This window comes from Poecilia formosa, unplaced genomic scaffold (assembly GCF_000485575.1).
Source record: "Poecilia formosa unplaced genomic scaffold, Poecilia_formosa-5.1.2 Scaffold354, whole genome shotgun sequence".
NCBI classification, from domain to species: domain Eukaryota; kingdom Metazoa; phylum Chordata; class Actinopteri; order Cyprinodontiformes; family Poeciliidae; genus Poecilia; species Poecilia formosa.
Window position 1 is genome coordinate 274,289 of NW_006800293.1, and position 19,597 is coordinate 293,885.

The 19,597-nt window shown below is 39.4% G+C and overlaps 1 protein-coding gene across 1 annotated transcript; it reads right to left on the reverse strand.

Annotated features, from left to right (window-relative positions):
- Positions 1–830: 830 nt before the first annotated feature.
- Positions 831–18,394, reverse strand: LOC103153545 (serine/threonine-protein kinase STK11-like). Its single transcript, XM_007574504.2, has 11 exons — positions 18,113–18,394; positions 15,547–16,525; positions 10,115–10,198; positions 9,849–9,938; positions 8,875–9,007; positions 7,879–8,015; positions 7,671–7,798; positions 5,511–5,568; positions 4,665–4,861; positions 1,944–2,191; positions 831–1,272 (listed from the first exon to the last, which is right to left on the reverse strand). The coding sequence occupies exons 2-10, from the start codon at positions 15,828–15,830 to the stop codon at positions 1,983–1,985; spliced, it is 1,320 nt and encodes a 439-aa protein (XP_007574566.1). The 5' UTR covers positions 15,831–16,525; positions 18,113–18,394; the 3' UTR covers positions 831–1,272; positions 1,944–1,982.
- Between the last annotated feature and the right edge of the window lie 1,203 nt (positions 18,395–19,597).

Here is a 19,597-nt window from a genome sequence, read left to right on the forward strand (position 1 = left end):
TAAAAGAAGCATTAGTAATTCTGTCGTATAATTTTTTGCATAGCTGCTAAAGCCAACCTCTCTTTGAGCCATTATGATGAAATCATTTTTTGATTAAAGCCAGAGAGCCTCTACAGAGGAGCTAAAAATGAAAAAGTGGCTCCAGAGACACAGGTTCCAGACCCCTGCTCAAAACATAGACCCTTTACAAAGCAGCGATAATATAATTCCTCCATTTGTGTCGAATACCTCCTGCAGCAAACGCTACTCCTGTTTTATTCTTTTCCAGAAAAACCCCTTTAAAAAATCAGCAGGACAGACATGAATGACTAAAAATGTATTGCCTGATTGGTGCATCGCTATTAATTAACCTATTTGTTTGGGTAATCTTCCTAATAGACATGCCTCTCGCAGGTTACCTACCATAGTTTTAGTTAGTGTAATAGTCAATTGTTTGGTTTTGAAAGCATATGGATTTTAAATCTGCGTATTCCTCGGTATCAGAATGTAAAAAAGAAATGCAGTAATAAAAGTTATTGATTGGCATTAAGTGAGATGCACTGTGTAAAATATATTCCCAGCTAGCAAAAAAAAATAAAATAAAATAAACCTTGAGCAAAACAGACTGTTTGGGACACATTCTTTATAAATAATAATAAAAAATAAAATCACTGGAAAAATAAAATTTAAACCTAAATTAAGATTTAAGTCGGGGCTTCAGTCTGTCAGCGAGCCAATCGGCTTCCCTTTCATTCAGCTCTGTACTGCATGCAGTTTATGTTGGTGGTCTTGCTATAATGATTACTCACAAAGTAGATTTAAATACAGAATTATCCATAGCTTTGCTTTTGTTTTGTTTTTTTTCCCCACTTTAATATTTTACACATCACAATGTGTATTAAAAACGGCCATCAGGGTTCAGTAAAAACAAAGGTAGTTGAAGAAACAGAAGTCGGGGGAGGTCGGGATGGGGTCGGGGGGTGTCTGAATTGTCCGGTGCAATACTTGGCCATCAGATGAGGATGACAGAACTGGGGGCAGGAGAGGGGCTGGGTGGGAGGGGGGGTGAACAACCAGAAAAAAGGAGGCAAAAATATTGGGAGAAAATAAACATCTTCACAGCAAGTGCCTCAGTCTCAGAGCAAACAGAACTTTTCATGCCGTCCTTCTCCTCCCCTCCTCTAGAGAGGCGATGCAGGCCGGCGGTCCGGGGAGGTGTGGGGACGTTAAGGTCAGCAGGCTTCACTCCCGGCCATCAGGACTCCAGACAATAAGGGACGAAGACAGATCGACCTGAAAGAGAGCGAGAAAGAAAGAGGGGCTCGGTTCAGAACGCGGCAGACGTCTGCACGACTGGATTTTTTTTTTACCAGGCGAAAACTAATTTGTGGCGTCAAAACGGAAAGAGTCAACCCACAGGGTGAGAAAGACACAAACATCCCACAACCCACTTTTTATCTCATTCGGGATGAGTCATCGCCTGAACAAATTAATACACAGCATCTCTTCTGCACTGCGCCCGTGACAAACGGCCTCGCTGTGCGAGAGCTTCGGAGGTGCAAGACGGAGAGAGCAGCTGTGGGTGGTGGCTGGAAAAAGAAGACAACCTGTTCGAAATTTGGCAAAACGCTTGAAGCGAAAACATGTCCTGGTTGATTTGAACAAGGAGCCCTGACAAGCAGTTGAAAAGATATTTGACAGCCCAGTCCAGAGGTGTTTTTGTGGCATAAAAAAAGAGAGAGAAAGAGCAACAGAGAGAGAAAGAGAGAGAGATCGCTCTTGTATTTGTCAGGGAAGTGGTGATGAGTCAGAGAGCTGGAAGCTGAATACCAACTCCGTCTCTCAATCCGTTTCCCTTCTACACTCTGAAACATGTTCCTCACTACAGTTTACTGGATCTGAAGCGTATTGGAGGTTTGTTTTTTTTTTTCTCCTTTTCTACAAACTCAGCAGTCATCACTTACCAACTGGGCTGCTGTCGTGGGAGAGGATCGGAGGGGCTGTCATTGCTGTTTGCAGGTGGAAAGCTTGCGGATTTTGCTGGCTGTGGAGACTCCTTTACGCGAGGGGTTGGACGAGGAGGAGGACCTGCGCTCGGCTTTGGTCTTGCTGTTTAGAGACCCGGCTTCTGTCCCGTTCACACAAACTGGCTTGGCGACAGCTGGGCTGTGGTCTGCGTTCCCCTGATCCTGGTGTTCCTCAGCCACTTGCCCTGCAGGCAACGCAAAGCCTTAAAACAATGGCAACCAAATCCCCAACACAGCTGACGTTCCTTGAAAAATAAAAAGCACCGAACGGATAGTTTTGTTTCCCCAGATCAGGTGCTGCTAAAAGGGAACCGTCTAAAGCTGCGTGTCCTTTACAAATGTGTGCAGAACATTGTCAATATTCCCCACTAATGTTGCAAAAACTGCACAAATTCGCCATTGTGGTGTTTCCACTAAATAAGAAATGCAGTTAAAATCACATGTGAATCAGTTTGTGCAAGCAATAAGTCATTAAAAAACATGCCACACTGTCATCCTTCTACCACTTCCTGTTGTCTCCTTTGTCTTTCCCCCCCAGTAGTAACATACAGTAGTTAAGCACATGGTTAGTGTAAAATGGAAAAAGTTTTCACTGGAGTTTTGCAAAATACACTAAGATTTCGACATCTAATCGTAGCACAAAAACTTAACGAAACTCATTTTTTTCCCTGAAATTGGTGAGATTCCTTTCAGCAAATTAATTTTCATAATTCAAAATGGCTCAATTTTAAGACCAACTGGAAACACATAATATCTTCACAACCAATGAATTTCCATCGGTTGTGCAGCTGAGCCTCCATGACCAACTAATCTGGATTTACACTGAAAGAAGATGTCAAGAGAGTTTTCTATTGACAGTAAGAGTCAATTTATTATAACCTCTAACAATTACTTCAACAGGAATCTCAAAGTCCAGTCCTCAAGGGTCGATGTGTCGCATCTTTTAGACACACCCCTAATCCTACACGCCTGATTCAGACGGCTGAACTACCTCATCACCAAACATTCAACCTATACAGAGTCAAAGTGTTGAGCTTAATGCTTGATAATCGCATGTGTTGAAGCAGAAACACATAGAAAGCATCTGAAGATTGGAGTTTATGATCTTTATACAAAAGTACCAGACAATCTGAATCTCACAGACTTACAGTAAAAAAAAAAAAGAAAGAAAAAAAAAAAAGGTCAGATACCCAAACGATAAAAAAAACAAAACACTAACAGGAAATCCATCAGGTGAAAACCGGTTCCAACCTTAATGTCACTTTTTGTTTTTTCATGCAGATGTCTCAGTCTGCATGCGTGGCGGCTGGGCCTCTGAGAAAAACCCCCCACACACCAAAACTGCAACACTCAGGTAAAAATTACGGCAGAATACGGGTCGGAAATCACCTATGAAACCTTTTTTATTTATTATTTTTCCCCTCCCTGGAGGTGCTTTAGTTTCTGCTACAGCAAAAAGTCCTTCGCGTTATTATCAGTATTCGAGCTCCAGTTTCATTCAAATGCAGCTTCCTATGAGGGACAATGCCCAGCGTGTGTGGGAGTAAACCTTGGGAAACCATTCATAGTCCCAAACCGAAACCCTTTCAACTGGACTATTTATGCTAACACATGCTATTTATAGTTGGCTTCATTCACATTCTGCAGCTCTGCTGGGCTTTTTATGTGGGGCACCACTTCTAGATACCCAACACTGACTGCTGCATTTATATTACAGGCTGTTACCTAGCAACAGATGGAGGATCTCAAGTCTAGAGGGGAGGCATGATGAAAACAGAGTCAGGAAACGAGTTAAAGCATTCGGTTAATGTTTCTTCTCCCAAACATCTGTCAACTGTGGCTACAGTTTGTAAACACGGCTAATTAATAGAAACCTTTCCTGCACGTTAAGGAAATTAAAAACAGATTACACAAATGCAGCTTGGCTAATGCCCACACACTCGCTTGATTTGGCGATGGACCTTATTCACAGCAGGCCGTCTCAATTCATTTTTAGAAACACTTGGCGGCTACATGCGCCCGGCGTTTTAAAACGGATGTAATCCATAACCAGTCAGGTGACATTGGAGATCATTAAAAATAAAGACACATCCTACCCAAATCGCTGGGCTATGTAAATAAAAAATAAAGCCTCAAAGACATAAAACGGGAAAGGAGAGAGATTTGTTACAAGTTTTCTTAACAAAAATGTCAAGTAGTTTGGTTCTGGTGGAAAGAGAAAGCGAATTATGAGTGTTTCGAAGGAGAAATAAATATTAAGAAACAACCACTGACTTCACTGCACTCTTATAGGACGAGTTGAAGGAATCTAGAGGAATCTATGGTTTATGTCTCAGAAATCCAGCTTTAGACAAAAGGGTTTAAATCTAAACTCTGCTACATGCTACTAGACGATGAACTAATTAACTCGCTGCTAAAAACAACTAGAAACCATCCAACATTAATTATGGTGAAACCTCAATTAAGGCAATCCAAACAGCAAAATTAAGATGAGAGAGCTTGGATTTTATCTGTTTTTGAGGAGCCAACTAGTATTCATCAACCCGGTGCCATTAACTGCATTAAAATCTTTCGCTTTGTTTTGCTAGTTTGTCTAATTTAGACTTTCACCGACAGCTCAGAGGTAACAGAGACTCTGACTCAGGCCTGCGGCCTCACCTGGCACTGTGAAGTCCTGAGTGTAGATGATCTCGTCCTCTCCGTCGTAGAGCTCGTCGTCGTCGTCGTCCTCCGTGTAGCCGTGCAGATCCTCTAGGTAGGGAACCACCGTCATGCTGCGCCACTGGTCCCTGCTCTCCGCGCTGGCAGGGATGGGCACCGGGCGCTCCGATGGAGGATGTTTCTTTCGCACCCAGCTGACGAGAGATTGACGGGGACGAAGGTGTGATCAAGAACACAGGAACCGCTGGTTCACAGCATTTCAGACCTTCGGGTTTGGTTTCATAGAAACGACTCCCTCTTAAGCTCGGACGAACAACAACAGCATGAAAAACGTAGAAAGTCATTATTAAAAACCGTCAGAGAAAACGGGGCTGACGCTCAGACTGCAAGGTCCCCGGTTAAAAACGAAACAATTACAAAAATGTTAAAGGTATGGTTCAAAATTTGGTTTTCAATACATCCAACACGAAAATATTAACAGCTCTTATGTTAGGCAATTGGTGCAACAGCTACAACTAAGCAAGACATGGCAACAAACCCAGAAGTGTGTTAAGAATAAAGATAAAGTATTTCAAAAGTTCAATAAGGTTCCAGATCTAAAACAAAGTGATACATTTGTAAACATAAAGAATTGGATTGACTTTTACCACAATGCTCTAATGTATGTTTAATATGTTTTAGTTCTTTTGTTATTAATCTAATGTCTTCACTTTAGTATTATTTTTTCAACATGTTGTGGTACATAAAGTCTTTCTCTGGGTGTACTGTCTTTTACTGCAGCAGATACTTTCATGCCAAACATACTCTCTGTTCAAAAGGAAGAAAAACAAAACACACACTTACTTGTGTTGCCTTATATTCTGTATGGAAAACCTCTTTGCAGGATCATACTCAAGCATTCCTGGAAAACACATTAAACGGTGGATTAAATCACTTTACCAAGCAATTCTTCACTTCTCTCTTCTCACTGAATTTTGATAAGCTGGTTGGAAACCAGAAATGTGGGAGGGGAAAGATACTGAAATACTCCGAAGTTCTTTAATTTTTCATGCATTAATTAACATTCTTTCAAAAGACAAATATTTTAATGCACTGTATAATTTTAGTCATCGTAAGGACGCATTAACACCCTTCAAGTGCGTTTTTGTGCCTTAATTGTTGTAAAGCTGAGTTTCAGGGTGATAATGCAGAAGTGATGGGGCGCCTTTTTTATTTTATTTTTTTTACTAATAATGCAGCCACTAAGCAGAAAAGGGCAGAATGCAAAGAGCTGATAGTAGTGCTGAAGGACACCTTTTGTGGTGATGGGCTTATTTTAGACCATGTAATTATGGACCGACTATCTCTCAGGTGCTGCGTCAAAGACAGACGTCACACTCACAAAATGGGGGCCAAGTCTGTTTTCAAACAGCACAGATTGCCTTTTTTTTTTTCTTCCTCCATTGTTACGAATCCAACGCTCGATGCGAACGCGGTTGTTCAAACGGAGCGCAGGTGGATTTCAGTCTGAAGAATCTGCACACGAGGCTGGATTTCCTCCTGAAGCATTTAGCTTCTACTAAAGGGTTTTACCGTAGCTGCTGCAAACGTAATCTTCCCAACATTCTTCTTGACTTATAAACATGCACAACAAGGAATTTCATCTGCAGAAAATAAACAGAGACTCTCGAGTTGTTTCCAGTTTTAAAGGAGGGGAAAGAAATGTTGCAGCGTTCATCTGGGTAAAAAGCAAAGCCCCGACTATAGAGTGTTTATTATTCTGCTGCTGGCTTCAGATCAATGGAAACCACGTCAGCAGCTGAAGGGATTTCTACTGTTAGGAGGAAGCCAAGCATGTACAGCAGACACTCTTACTGTCAAGGTCACAGCGCCACCTACTGGGTGTATACAGGAAAGACCAGTATTGAACAAAAGAAGAGAACTTGGATTTTTTTATTTTTTTTAAATCTAGAAACAACAAAATGATGAAAAATCTTTTTGATGATTGCTAAATTTAGAACAACCAACCCTCCTTATAAGGCAGCTCTGAAATTGCATGCAGGGGAATGATCTGTAAAAGTATTCACACCCCTTCAACGTATTTACATTTTTGTGACAAACTATGACTTGGAGCCTTCAGACGTTATCTGCTTAGCGAAACAGACAAAGTGCAGTGAAAATCAACCATCATTTTCTATCTACTTCACAACAGCATGGTTCTTTGTGTTAGTCCGTTACAGGGATGTGTAACTTTTAAAAAAAATCAAAAAGCCATTTTTGTCCCTGGTTTCAGTAAAATAAAAATCATTTAGAGCCGCTAATGTCACATCGTCTTTAGGGAAAAGACGACTTGTAATTTTTCATCGTAATCTGATGAGTATTAAATTTATTTGTTCAGAATCACCATTTTATTTCTATTTTTAGGTTTAGAAAGAGGAAAAAAAAAAACATGGATACATCACAAAATATATAAAAAATAAGCACTAAATTTCCAATCTAGTTATAGAAAAATAGAGTTAAAAGCATTACTGGTTATTATTAGTTGCATTCTGTTGTGAAAATGCAATAAAAAAGAAAAAAACTGCTTCGGTCGGCCCTAGATTATTACACCTTTATTTCTAAAGTTTTGTTCACCATTTGTTATTTTTAGCCAAAGATTATGAAGAGGCACAGTGGACGGTCCAGCCTGGAGACTCCTGAACTGCAGCAGAAAAAGCTACGCTGAAGTTTGTGAAACATGGAAAAATTGAAGCGGTATGAATACTTTAGAACTTGTGCAAATTTTCAAGATGACAAAAGAGGGTATTTTTACTTTCCCTAAAATTATGAATTATTAGATTGTAATACCTCCTTTTTTTAACTAAGGTTACAGAGTAAAAACAGAAAAAAGTGAAAAGGTTCTGAAACCCCTATGGGATGTTGTTGCTGCATCATCATATATATGTAACTACCGCCTGACTTGTGTATTTGTTGCTTTTTTTTGATGATCCTGTTTGTTCTGGTTCGGTTCAGAGCCGTGCTCACCTCGCAGCAGGTCCGACAGGAGGGGCCCACACTCCTCAGGAACAGTGTAGTCTCCTTTGCCGATGTTTTCAAATAGCTTATAGATGTTGTCTCCCTCAAACGGATAAAGACCTGTTGTAATGTTATATCTGAGCACAAAGAAGCACAAGTCAGGAGTCAGAGTTTGGAGACTGGGAGTGACGTAAGCATCTTGGGAGGAGTGACTCACAGTGTTACTCCAGCAGACCAAATGTCCACTTTAAACCCTGAAAAGGTGTCCAGTCCGTTGGCGATCTCTGGGGGCTGGAAGGCCGGCGAGCCCTGACTCGTACGACACGTGTCATCTTCTGCAAACGGGTGAAGGGCCTGAAAACGATGGGAGAGGAGATGCAACTGTGCTGAACTTTTGTTTGCGTATTTCTTCATCTGAAAGAGTAATTAAGTCATATTGTAGTTTACTGTGACCATTTATAAAGACAAATTATACAGGTGAGAAACTACAGCTGGAATTTTATCAAGAGAAATCTTTGAGCTTTTGTGTCTAGTTTATTATTTTTTTATATATAAAGCATTTTGTTAATGCATAAAAACACAGACACAAACTGCAGTGCATCGCTGGGGATTTTATATGACAGAACAACAAAGCAGAGCACAGTCATGACAGGAAGAACAATTTTACTCTCAACACCTGCAAATAAAATCCAGGGCAACATATCATCTATAGAGGTCGCTATGTGAGCCTACAGTCTGAAATGTGACCAAAGGATAAACAAAGCTGTTCTGTGATTTGAAAACATTTGAGCGTTTTACAAAGCACTGATCATAGTTGAAGATAAAATGCAGCCAAGTACATCCTGGGAGGAAACCTGCAAGAGGCTGCAGGGAAGAGGTTCATCTTCCGACAGGATGACGCCGATCCATCAGCCAGAGCTGAAACTGAATGGCTTGAATCAACGGATATCTATGACCACTTAAAGACTCTCCATGCTCTCCATTCAATCCTGAACTTGGCAAAAGGTGAAAAAGTTGATACTTTATATTAACCTGCTGTTAATATATAGCATTGATGCTTTTGCAGGGAACTGTAAACTAGAGAACTGACCATATGATAACTCATAGTAATTGAATAATCGGTGCTTTTACAGAGATGATTAAAACCTCCAGCTAACTTCAAATGACAGACGGCTGAAGTGATGAAAACGAATCGTGACAGACTTCAGCTTACCTCTGCTACTCCAAGGTCGGAGATTTTCAGAGACCCGTCTGTGGTCAGCAGCAGATTTCCTGGTTTAATGTCTTTATGAACTATTCCCTGGCTGTGCAAATATTCAAGGCCATTTATGAGTTGGCAAAAGTACCTGCAGAGAAGCAGCAATAAAAAAAAAATAAAATGAAATCACAGGGATCTTATACATGTGCTTCGAAGGGAAGCAGAAATACAACAGCTTTTCAGAGAAAAGCCACATTTTATTAGGGCTGAAACAATTAATCAGATCCATAATGATGAATTAAATGATCTAATTGTTTACTAATTCAGTAATTGATTAAACGCTAGACTCAAAAAAAAAACTTGCCGAAAGAACAGAGAGCAGAAATTAAGTCAAAACTGAACATCATTTTGGTAAATAAAAAATAAAACAGGATAATTTACCAAAATAAAGTGAAACTGGACTGAAAAAAATTATAATATATATATATTTGCATCTTGTAATGCATTTATAATATTCTGTGAAAAGCAGTTAAATTAAAAATCCCCCAAAAGTGCAAAATTTTTAACCAATTAATTGATTAATTGTGAAAATAAGAGATAGATTAATCGATACTAAAACAATCAGTTGCAGCCCTCCAATTTATAGAGAGCATTGTCAAAATATGAAACCAACATAGTAGTTTTATTTATTTATGTTTTAATGGCAAAGCACATAAACAATTACCAATTCAAACAAACAGCGGAGTGATTAGAAAGACCTTCATCAATCACTGGAAGCATTCTGGAGGCGACGAAGCATTCGGTCTCTGCTTGGTTATTTTAACATTATTGACCCTGCAGACGCCGATCTAAACTTAGGCCTGGAGAAGCAGCAGCAGCAGGGATCAGACTAAAAATAGCTGAGAGGCTCAGAGAAAAACCGACTTGAAGAAGAAGAAGAAGAAGAGGAGGAGGAAAGGGCAGAGGGGAGGAAAAAATGAGAGGCTTACCCGTGAGCTTGAAATACTGGAAACCTTTTCTCTGGGACGCTGTCCAGCATTTCTTGCATTCCACAAACACAATACTCCATCACCATATACGTGAGATGGGAGTTGAGGACACAAACTGATAATTTGATTTAAAAGAGAGTCAATAATTAGGGTTTAAAACAAGCAAAAAAATAAATAAATAAATAAATAAATAGGGATAAGAAAATGAGTAAGTTCATAGCAACAAACGTTGATAAAATCTCATTGAATTCGAGGCGAAAGGATATATTTTCTGCTTCTCTTCATTGTAGAGTACGTCGACTAACTGGATCACATTCTTATGTTGAAGTCTTCTTAGCAGCTGAATTTCCCTATGAATGAAAACAAGAAAAAACAGACAATGAGAAAATAAAATAAAGCAGAGCTTTGCTGCATGATCTAATGGTGGCACATTTCTGCTCGCATGCAGGCGAAATGCCAGATATACATCAGCACTCCGGTTGAAAAGTGCCGCTATAGCGAACATGATCTCAACCTATTTTAATAAATGCTGCCAGGAGATGTGAGAATATTTTCCCACTGCAATCCAAACATGGATCTTTCTTGTATTTGAAGCTTGCTATGCCGTCAACTCACACGTTCATGTGTTGCAGCTGATTTTTATCAGCATAGCTTGTAAAATATGGGTACAAATTCAATACTTGAGGAGATGCAGCAATGGAAATCTCTTGGGATTTAACACTTAAAATATTAGATCTTAATTGGAAACGGCACAAAATAGAAATTATAGACTCAAAAAAGACAAATGCCTCCACATCCAAATATGTTAGATACACGTTTTGTGACGGATTCTTCTGATTTGGTTGTACATCAAAATTTTATTCATAACTAGCGGTATTTATATTATATTAAGAAATATTACGGTTTTCCTTATTCCACCATTAGCAGTGACACAAGCAAAGTTTTAAAGTGACATTTCAGGTTTTTTGAAAGCTGAGAAGCTGCTAGCTTCATTCATGCGTATCGATGCAAAATATACCACAAAAATCTAAACCCCGGGTGTTTCGTTTATTAATCCATTTTTACCAAACTTTATTTTGAGCTGCTGATGGTGCAGAAGTCCAATGAAAAGCCAATACAAGCATGTGAAGCAACTCGAGTCTAAACTGGTTTAACAATCAAGGACAGTGGGTTAATGACGATCAGTGTGCGACATCATAGGTATCGACGCACGTCTGATGAACACTAGGTTGAGAATACCAACTCTAAGGTGAGATAAGTTTTTCTCAAAGCTGAAAATGATGCTAAAGAAGTTCAGATCCTGGCCACGCTCACACTGGTGTTTTGTGAAATGGAGATTTTCAGCTGCCGTTCATTTTTTTTTTCTTGTTTAAAAGGAAAAAAAGATGGGGTGGATTACATTTAGTCCAATATTGGTGCAGAACCAAATAACCGAAGTCATGCTTTGATTGCAGTATGTCTACCTGCGCAGCATTAGTGACGTTTGGAAAATGTGTTGGATTGTTACAGAGGCAGCAAGTTGAGAGAGCAGCAGCAACAAACAGGACGCCTAGCTTTGGTCGACTCGTCTTTTCTACCATTAAACAAGTCAGATTTGTAAATGTTGGCAGGCAGCTGGAGAGTTTTACAAGGAGAATCTTCTTTTTCCAGGAAAACATGTAAACAACAACATAATGGCTGAAAATTGTGATTAATGACTAACCCATATTCTTTGGACTCCCTCTCCTTTCTTTCCATTCATCACAGTGACTCTCCTCAAACAGACACACACCCCGTATGTAAACTTTAGTATCTCTGCCACTAAAAATAAACACCGAGTATGAGCATAAAGGGCAGTGACAATCTACCCAACAGGCCAAAAATACATTAGGATGCAGAATTTGCAAGCAAGACACTTCAGATCTTATATATAGGACAAAACACTAACAACATATTAAACAGCCCTAAAAGTAGAAAAACACATAAAATACACCTACTAAAGTGGTTCCATCTTTGAGTAGAAGTTGTTATTTTTTAAATCTGCTACTTTACTAATCTGTCTGACACAACTTCACTCTGTTTCATACATAAACAGGTGATAAAGGTTTTCTCTGCTCGTAATTATAAGTGTTTCACAGCAGAAAGAGTCGTTAAGATAAAATCACAGCAGCTTTTACACCATAGAAAAACCCAGAGTTGACAGCAGGAGCTTTTAAGTCCTGAAGTCAGTAGTGCCTTCGACCTCTCCGGTTTCTGTAACTTCATAAACTGTGGCTTTGATTCAACTCAATCTTAATCTTTGACAATGGATATTGTGAGCCTTTGTTTCACACAAACACACCAGCAGTTGTTGCTGCATCACTGCAGCAGCTGAAGTAGTTTCTTCGCGCACAGTCAAAAGAAAAACTAACCGGTAATCATCTACCCCGATTCAAAAGATGTAAAGTGTCTTTCCTCTCCAGCTGAACAAGCTCATACGACATCCCACATTGCACCGCTTGTGCGTTTGTCGCCGCATCCCCACAGATACTCATTTCCATCAGAGTAACATAACAGAATCTGTGCTGACACCAGAGGACTGCAGTCCATCTGCAGCTCAAATTTGCACCGAAGGACCTTGTGCACCACCGGCCCGCGGGCTGCGGCGCTGACAGGACTGCAACACTCAGCGATACCGAGGCAGCTGCGGCGCAGCACAAACAGATTATCCGAACCTCTATCTACGCTGCGCTGCGCTTCCAGAGGTGTGTTTGTGTTCATTCTGCGTTCCCGTCATTCCAGAAAGGCATTCACAGACTGTTGCCATAGAAACAGAAGTGGCATTGCTCAATCAATAGCAGCGTGAGCACGCCCATCCCAACAGCAACACCCAAGAAAGAGGAACCATTTCATTAGTGAGACCACTGTGAAGCTGCTGAATGCAGAGGTCATTTCTATGCAATCTGCAAACCTAAAGGCAAACACAAAAGTTGTCACCTAAAGCCGAACATAAATAATAATTAAAATAACACATGAACCACTTGAAAAGTTAATACTGCATTTGACACGTCTGCCTACAAAACACCTTTCACATGAATAAAGTTATAAAAGGAGATAATAAAATATGTGACTAGTTTTCAAAGAAAGCAGCAGGATGCATTCATGGAAAAGATGATTAATGAGAAACTGTTACTGTTGCTATAATCAGGGAAAGCGAGGGATGTTGCAAGTCATGTTACTGGCAAACTGTTAAGGTTTCTAAGTAAGCCTAACTTTTAAATATTTAGGTCAATATTTACTGTATCATGTAACAGCATGAGTCAAATACCGGCATCAAGGTACAAAAAGTTATTCTTTCCGCAGCTCTGCATTTTCAATGACAGTGTTCAGATGAGACGCCAAAGAAAGCGTCAGAGAGCCAAGAGTTTTCTATCCAACAAAGTTCTGCAGACTGAGAGCTGGATGACCTTTGACTGTCTGGGATATGGAGAAAAAGATTTGCTCAACAAACAAACTGAAATCAATTTCCAAAACTTGTTTTTAGTCAGTGTTACCATGGTGATATAGCAAAACTATGTAAAAAAAAAAAAAAAAAAAGACACCTTCAAAATAACTAAACTCTTCCAACTGAGCCGTTCGTCTCAGTTTATAGAACAGCTGTCCAATCGACGATCAACCCAGGCTGCATACCGATCAATAACTGCTGTAGCTTTCTTCTCCTTGCTCTCCTGCGCGTTTCTTTCCATCCGGTATTTTATGTTTACATTATCACGACACGCATTGTTGACATAAACATCAACAGAAAACATGACCAACTGGGAAGGTGCCCCGTCCACTATGGGTTGGAGACAAACCACTGCAATTTGCTGCGAACCCTTTTGCCTCGAGTGCGTTCTGCCCAGAAGCAACCAGTGAGTATTTTGTGCCGTGACGCCACATTCCGACAGCAATGCTTGAAGTGTGAACTGAAGTGTGCGGCAAGGCGACAGCTGACGTGTTTGAATGATTCTTTGCTTTTCCATTCTGTGAAGACGTGAGCAATCCATCTCAAGTGAAACGCCGCTAATTAACGCAGATGAAACTAAATATACGGCATGGCGCAGTTTGGTGGGACACGCTGCACTGGACTCTAGTCCCAGTAGTTTTGGAAAGACAAAGCCGCTGCCTGGATGGATCTGTCATTAACCAACAGCGACAAATTGTAGTTTGACTACAAGCTGTCGGTATAAAAATGGTAAACTTCAACCAAAGTCAGTCAGGGAGTCGGACAAAACCAGAAACATCCATTCGCAGTGAAAACAGCCTGATCTCTGTTTTAAATGTGGCCTAAAAACATTCGGCGCTTCCTAGGCTCAGAGTGAACTCATTCTGACAGTTTTCTAAGGATAAGTCTAATATTAGTACAGCCCCACAGTGAAAGGCTGAAGTAATATTTAATAAGACTGATGTGATTAAAACCCCGGCTGCTCGTTAGAAAACGGGTGAGGCAGAAAGCATTTGGGTAGATGTGCAGGATGACCACACAGGAGCAACGGTACGACTGGACAAGAGACTAAATAAACAAAAACTAATATCGGACAGTTGCTACGAAATTCATGGTTAAGATTTTATACAAAACATTTTCTGTCATCTTCTCTTAACCCTTGTTCACACCATTTAAAGAGACGATGCACAGAATACAAAACAAGAACTCAGTGTTAAAACAATATTTGGCAATAACCTCATTAACTTCAGTTTCCTTTAACCAACCCATTAGGACTTCATCCAATAGATTAGAGTCTGAAACTACATTAAGAGAATGTGCAATAAATAAGAAAAACAGACTTCCTGTTTGTAATCTATAATGCTACACATTCACGTCACAGATGTAGTAAAAAGTGATGAATTTCAGTGATTCTTTTATGAGGTGAGATACCAAACTTTCCATCAGAAAATGTTCAGGCCATAAAAAAAAAGCAATAAACGGCGTGCTAATTGGAATTTTAATTGTTGTTTAAAACGTGGTGAATAAATGATGAGACAAGCGCGACAAGACAATACGAGAAACGTGAGCGCGCCTTCACAGGTCATATGAAACCTGTGAAGCACAGCGCCTTGCGAAAGCAGAATATCCCCTTAAACATCTTGTTACGACTAAAGACTTCATTGCGTTTTGTTACGTTTATACACAATAGACCAACAGAGCTGCAGAGAACCACGGCTGAAGGATAAGCATGTGCTGGGATGACGACTACAAGTTGCACACCTAGTAAAGTTATGAAAGCGTGACGACAGGAAACTCACTGTTAAAAGAAAGCTTAAAAGCTCCTGCTTGTATTTTGACAATTTGGAAATCTGAGATCCTCTCAGTCCAAGCTAACAGAGTTTGAGCTGCTTTGAATAATGGCAGCAAATTCAGTACAAAGCTGGAAGAGATGTGTGCCAAGACTCCCAGCTGAAAATCTCACCAAAAAGTAATAAAAGACATCGACTTGGAGGGGATAGATACAAATTCATACCCAAATTTTCACATTTTCATATAAAAAATGTTTGAAAACAATATTTTCCTGAAGAAAATATGGGTAAATTTGCATCGTTCACAGACAAGTCCACTCCTTCGGAAGACTGGAATGTGAAAATCTTTAATAGCTTTTGCAAGACACTGCATAAACTGATATCACTAAATCATCACTGAGGAATCTTTCCTCCAAATAAAGCTTCCAGAGAAAAAGCAAAAAAAATGAAAACAAGCAGAACTTACTTTTTAACATTGGCTTCTCCATTGGGAATCCGTCTAAGCTTCTTCTTCTTCAGTATCTTGACGGCCCTGCGGCAAAGTGTCTCTGAGTCCAGCATTTCTTTTACTTTGCCATAAGAGCCTTCCCCCAGCAGGTCCCCCATCAGGTACTTCCCTATCAGCTTGGCCCTCTTCCTGCGCGGCTGATAGATCACCTCGGTAGAGTCAATGCGGTGGATGAACGTGTCCATCTCCATGAGTTCATTTTCGTTGAGATACTCGAGACGAGGCAGGTCGTCGTCACTCATGATGACGAGATTTACAACAGCTTAATCCTCGGGTGCACGACGAAAGGTTTGCAAACGCACTGCTGCTGAAGCGTAATCTGCCGCTAACCCTTTAAAACTAGACTAAGCAGATCCATGAGTGGAGATGAAACGAACGAAAACCAGGTAAAAAAAAAAAAAAAAACTGTGAAAACAGGTGAAGGTGAAATGGAGCCTGAGGGCTGAGGAAACAGCTGGGTGAACAACCTGAAACCTGTAAACATTAGGATCTTTTTTTTTTTTACTCAACAGGGTTTAAAAAAAAAAAAAAGAAAAGATAAAGGTGCAGAACAAACTGGCTCCAGTGCTGAGTTAGTGCTTAATACTGTTCATTATGAGCTAGATTTGTTATGATTAATGTTGAACAGAAATTGTGGAAAAAGGCTATGATTTCACAATTTAATTCTGATCAGTCAGTCTCAATAATCTGTTTAGGATTCTAATACCATACGACTTTAGCTAAAGGCCACCAGTCTTTCTTTAAGGCCTTACAGCAACGCATTTCTGTCAGAGGTCCATACTAAACGACTTAAAAGTGTGTATGTAGCTGGACTGGATTCCCAGTGTAGATCAACAACCGAAGCTGCGGTCGACTCCAGGAGGTTGACCGGACCGTCCGATGTGGTGAACCGTTCTTAGGTGTCCTCCATGTCACCACAGTTCCCACAGAAAGGCGCCTGAAGAATGGCCACAACAGATTCAGTTTAATTCAGTTATAAGTTGCGTTAAAATAAAAACATAAGCAATTTTAGTGAAGCATGTTAATCTTATTCTCTTCATAGCTACCGTTAAACAGAGGTAAGACTGCAACTGTTCAACGTGAGGCCGCCATTTGAGCTTTTTACTGAGACATTTGGGTCGAAAATGTGCATTATTTTTTACCTTTTTTTCTTTCAGTCGTCTGCCACAATATATTCAACCCAAGTATGTGCTTAGAGCTTAAGATTCCCAGCTTTAAATTTAGCGGCATTTACATCCTAACTTGGGGAAGAGTTTATAAATGACAGTCCCTGACATGCAGAATCCCTCCAACGCGGATAATACACTCAGTCTCTTTGTTGAATGCAGGTTTTTTGGCTACTCATACAATAAGCCCACAACAAAACCATAACACATTTTCACGTTGAAAGATAACTTGCTTTGAACTAAAACATTTTCATTGTGTCAAAGCTAGAGATTCGTTTCTGTTTTTAACTTATCCAACACTTGATTCTTGCTCTTCGCGATGCTGGTTGTTCTCAAACTACTGAGGCCTTCACACAACAACTGGATTTATACTGACACTAAATTACACATAAGTAAATACCAATAAGGCAACTAGAGCAAAAGGGACTTTATGTCCATGCACTAAATTTTTTCTACTTAAATTTGGATATATTGTGAAAAAGATGCATTATTCTCTCCTTTTTTACAAATATGAAGTGTTTGTATTGGTTAATTGTATAAAATGAAGTTCGAGGTCACAATGTACAAAATACAAATGGGGTAAAGGGGAATGAGTACTTTTGCAAGGTATGTACACAAAAGCCTCAACAACAATTAAGCTGCATTTATTCAACTTCTGCGGTTACATTTAAAAACGAACAATAGCAGAAATACACCTTTAAAAATGGTTAAATTCAAACATAATTTTATGTTTCACGAGGCACGGTGTTGTCCTGATGCCAACTTTTTTAACAACTGTACTACTAAACAGCTGAACTAGCAGAAATGTCAACATCTGAAGGCTGTAGGCTAAGTTTGTTTAGCAACTCTGGTTGAATAAAAAAAGATTTCTAATAGAAATGTTCGCGTCGTGGGTTCATAAAGCGTCAAACACTCAACGACCTCAGCTTGTTTTGCACCAAAAATAAACGCGTTTGTGTTCACCGAGGGCTGACAGTAGAAAATCAAGAGGGGGACGAGCGAAACGTCGTCACACAAGTGTAGCTAAGGACTGGATGTACAGCAGCGGCGGCTATCCAACTTCATTTGCCGGGTGAAACGGCGGCATACTGGCTTATGAAAACCATGTTATTTGACTTTGCTGCATTATGTTCACCCCACAGCTGAACGGACACTGGCTTTAACAACCTGCGCACTCCTAGAAATGCATATACACAAAATACTGCAGATGAAGCAAGCTAATGCAAGCTAACCGACAGCTAGCAGGACGCTCAGATTCCAATGTAAACTGCTAACCAGCCATCTAACAAGCTAACTAGCTGCTGCTGCAGAATTTCGCCTAAATCTACAAACATGTCTTAGCTATGAGTTTTACTCACCCGCTGTGTGGCCGTCCTCGACATAAACTATTACCCCTCTCGTCTGACACAATACTAATAAAATTTTCTGACTATTCGTGCTACTCTTGCCTCTCAGGTTGTCGCCATCTTGTTTACCTCCCCCCTGAACTCGCCCCACACGTTACTGCGTCAAATCAAAGTTTTCAGTGAGGAAACGACCTCTGCCACCTTTTGTTCACTTAGTCATTCACTTCAATTATTTATTTACATAAACATTAGCGATTACTGAGGAGAGTTTTCATGGAATTGCTGTATATTTAAATTACCGCATTTTGTATTTTTTTTTTCAAAATTTTATTTTATTTTTTTTTTGTTTTCGGTATGAACATCCTGAATTGAGTAGATGAAGCCCAAAGCAGAATTTGCTTTAAGAGGCCCAGTGCAGTTTAGTATCCTTCCAAAAACCTATTAATTAAATTATTTTAAATTGTGTAAGTTTCTATGTTTGCATGCAATTAGTTTTGCTTAGAGGGAAAAAAATACATAAAAATTAAGTTATTTAAAGAAAAAAATATTAAGCCATAAAAAACTTATATATATAATGTATATATAAAATCCCCCTTATTTGTTCCATACTTATCCACATCTGAAAAAGTCAAAATCAAACTCTTCCACACTACTTAGAAACACTTCTATTAAAACTATATATATGTAATCAATTTAAATCCCATGCTTGCTCATAGCAGTGTAACCAATATTGTCCTTCAGAAAAATCGAAATACTTTATATTTAAAAACATCTACAGAGTACGTGGTCCAGTTTTTCAAAGGAAGACCGTTTATTTTACAAAGAGACAATAGGATTATAGAGGGACCACATATAAATAACAAATCAGTGATGCCAAAAAACTAAATCAATATAAAAAGCAAATTCAAGTGAAGGAAAATAAAGATTGGCTTCTGGAAACTTTTAATTTCTGATTAGCGACCACAAGAAGGGTTGTAATGACAAATGTTTCACACACACATTTTTTAATAGGTACAAATAATGTTTAACATGACATTTTTTTTCTTTTGGTAAATCATGAATGAAATTTTTAGGCAACACCCCTTGAACTCTGTCCTGTCTTTTATGAGATGTTTCATATCTAATCAGAGACAAACTTGCTGGTTGAATGAAAATGACTTTAAATTTGCCAAACCATTTCAAAATATATTCAGCCATGTTGATTTATGAGCGACAAATTAAAATACTAGCTGCATGCCACCAGTTTTACCAATTTTTCTGATCTTTCCTGTAATTGATGATGTGGCCAAAAAGTAGCTCTTGCTTTGCTGGGACCTCTTGAGTTATATTTATCCCATGTAAACCTCTCTAGGGAATGGCAAACTAAAGGTCTGATTTCACTGATCTGTCACTCTCCCTACTGCTGGTTTCTCCAGTCAACACTGCTTACTGTCACAGTCATCCAGAATCAGAAATAAAGAGTTTCAAAGGCACATGAATATCAGTGCATAGAACAAA

Excerpts from the sequence above, each read along its gene's own strand:
- LOC103153545 (XM_007574504.2), bottom strand. The coding sequence starts at position 15,830 with ATGAGTGACGACGACCTGCCTCGTCTCGAGTATCTCAACGAAAATGAA. Across the intron at positions 7,799-7,878 it reads TGGTCTGCTGGAGTAACACT|ATATAACATTACAACAGGTC; the intron begins GTGAGTCACTCC and ends CTTTGTGCTCAG. Across the intron at positions 5,569-7,670 it reads CCTGTCGGACCTGCTGCGAG|GAATGCTTGAGTATGATCCT; the intron begins GTGAGCACGGCT and ends TGTGTTTTCCAG.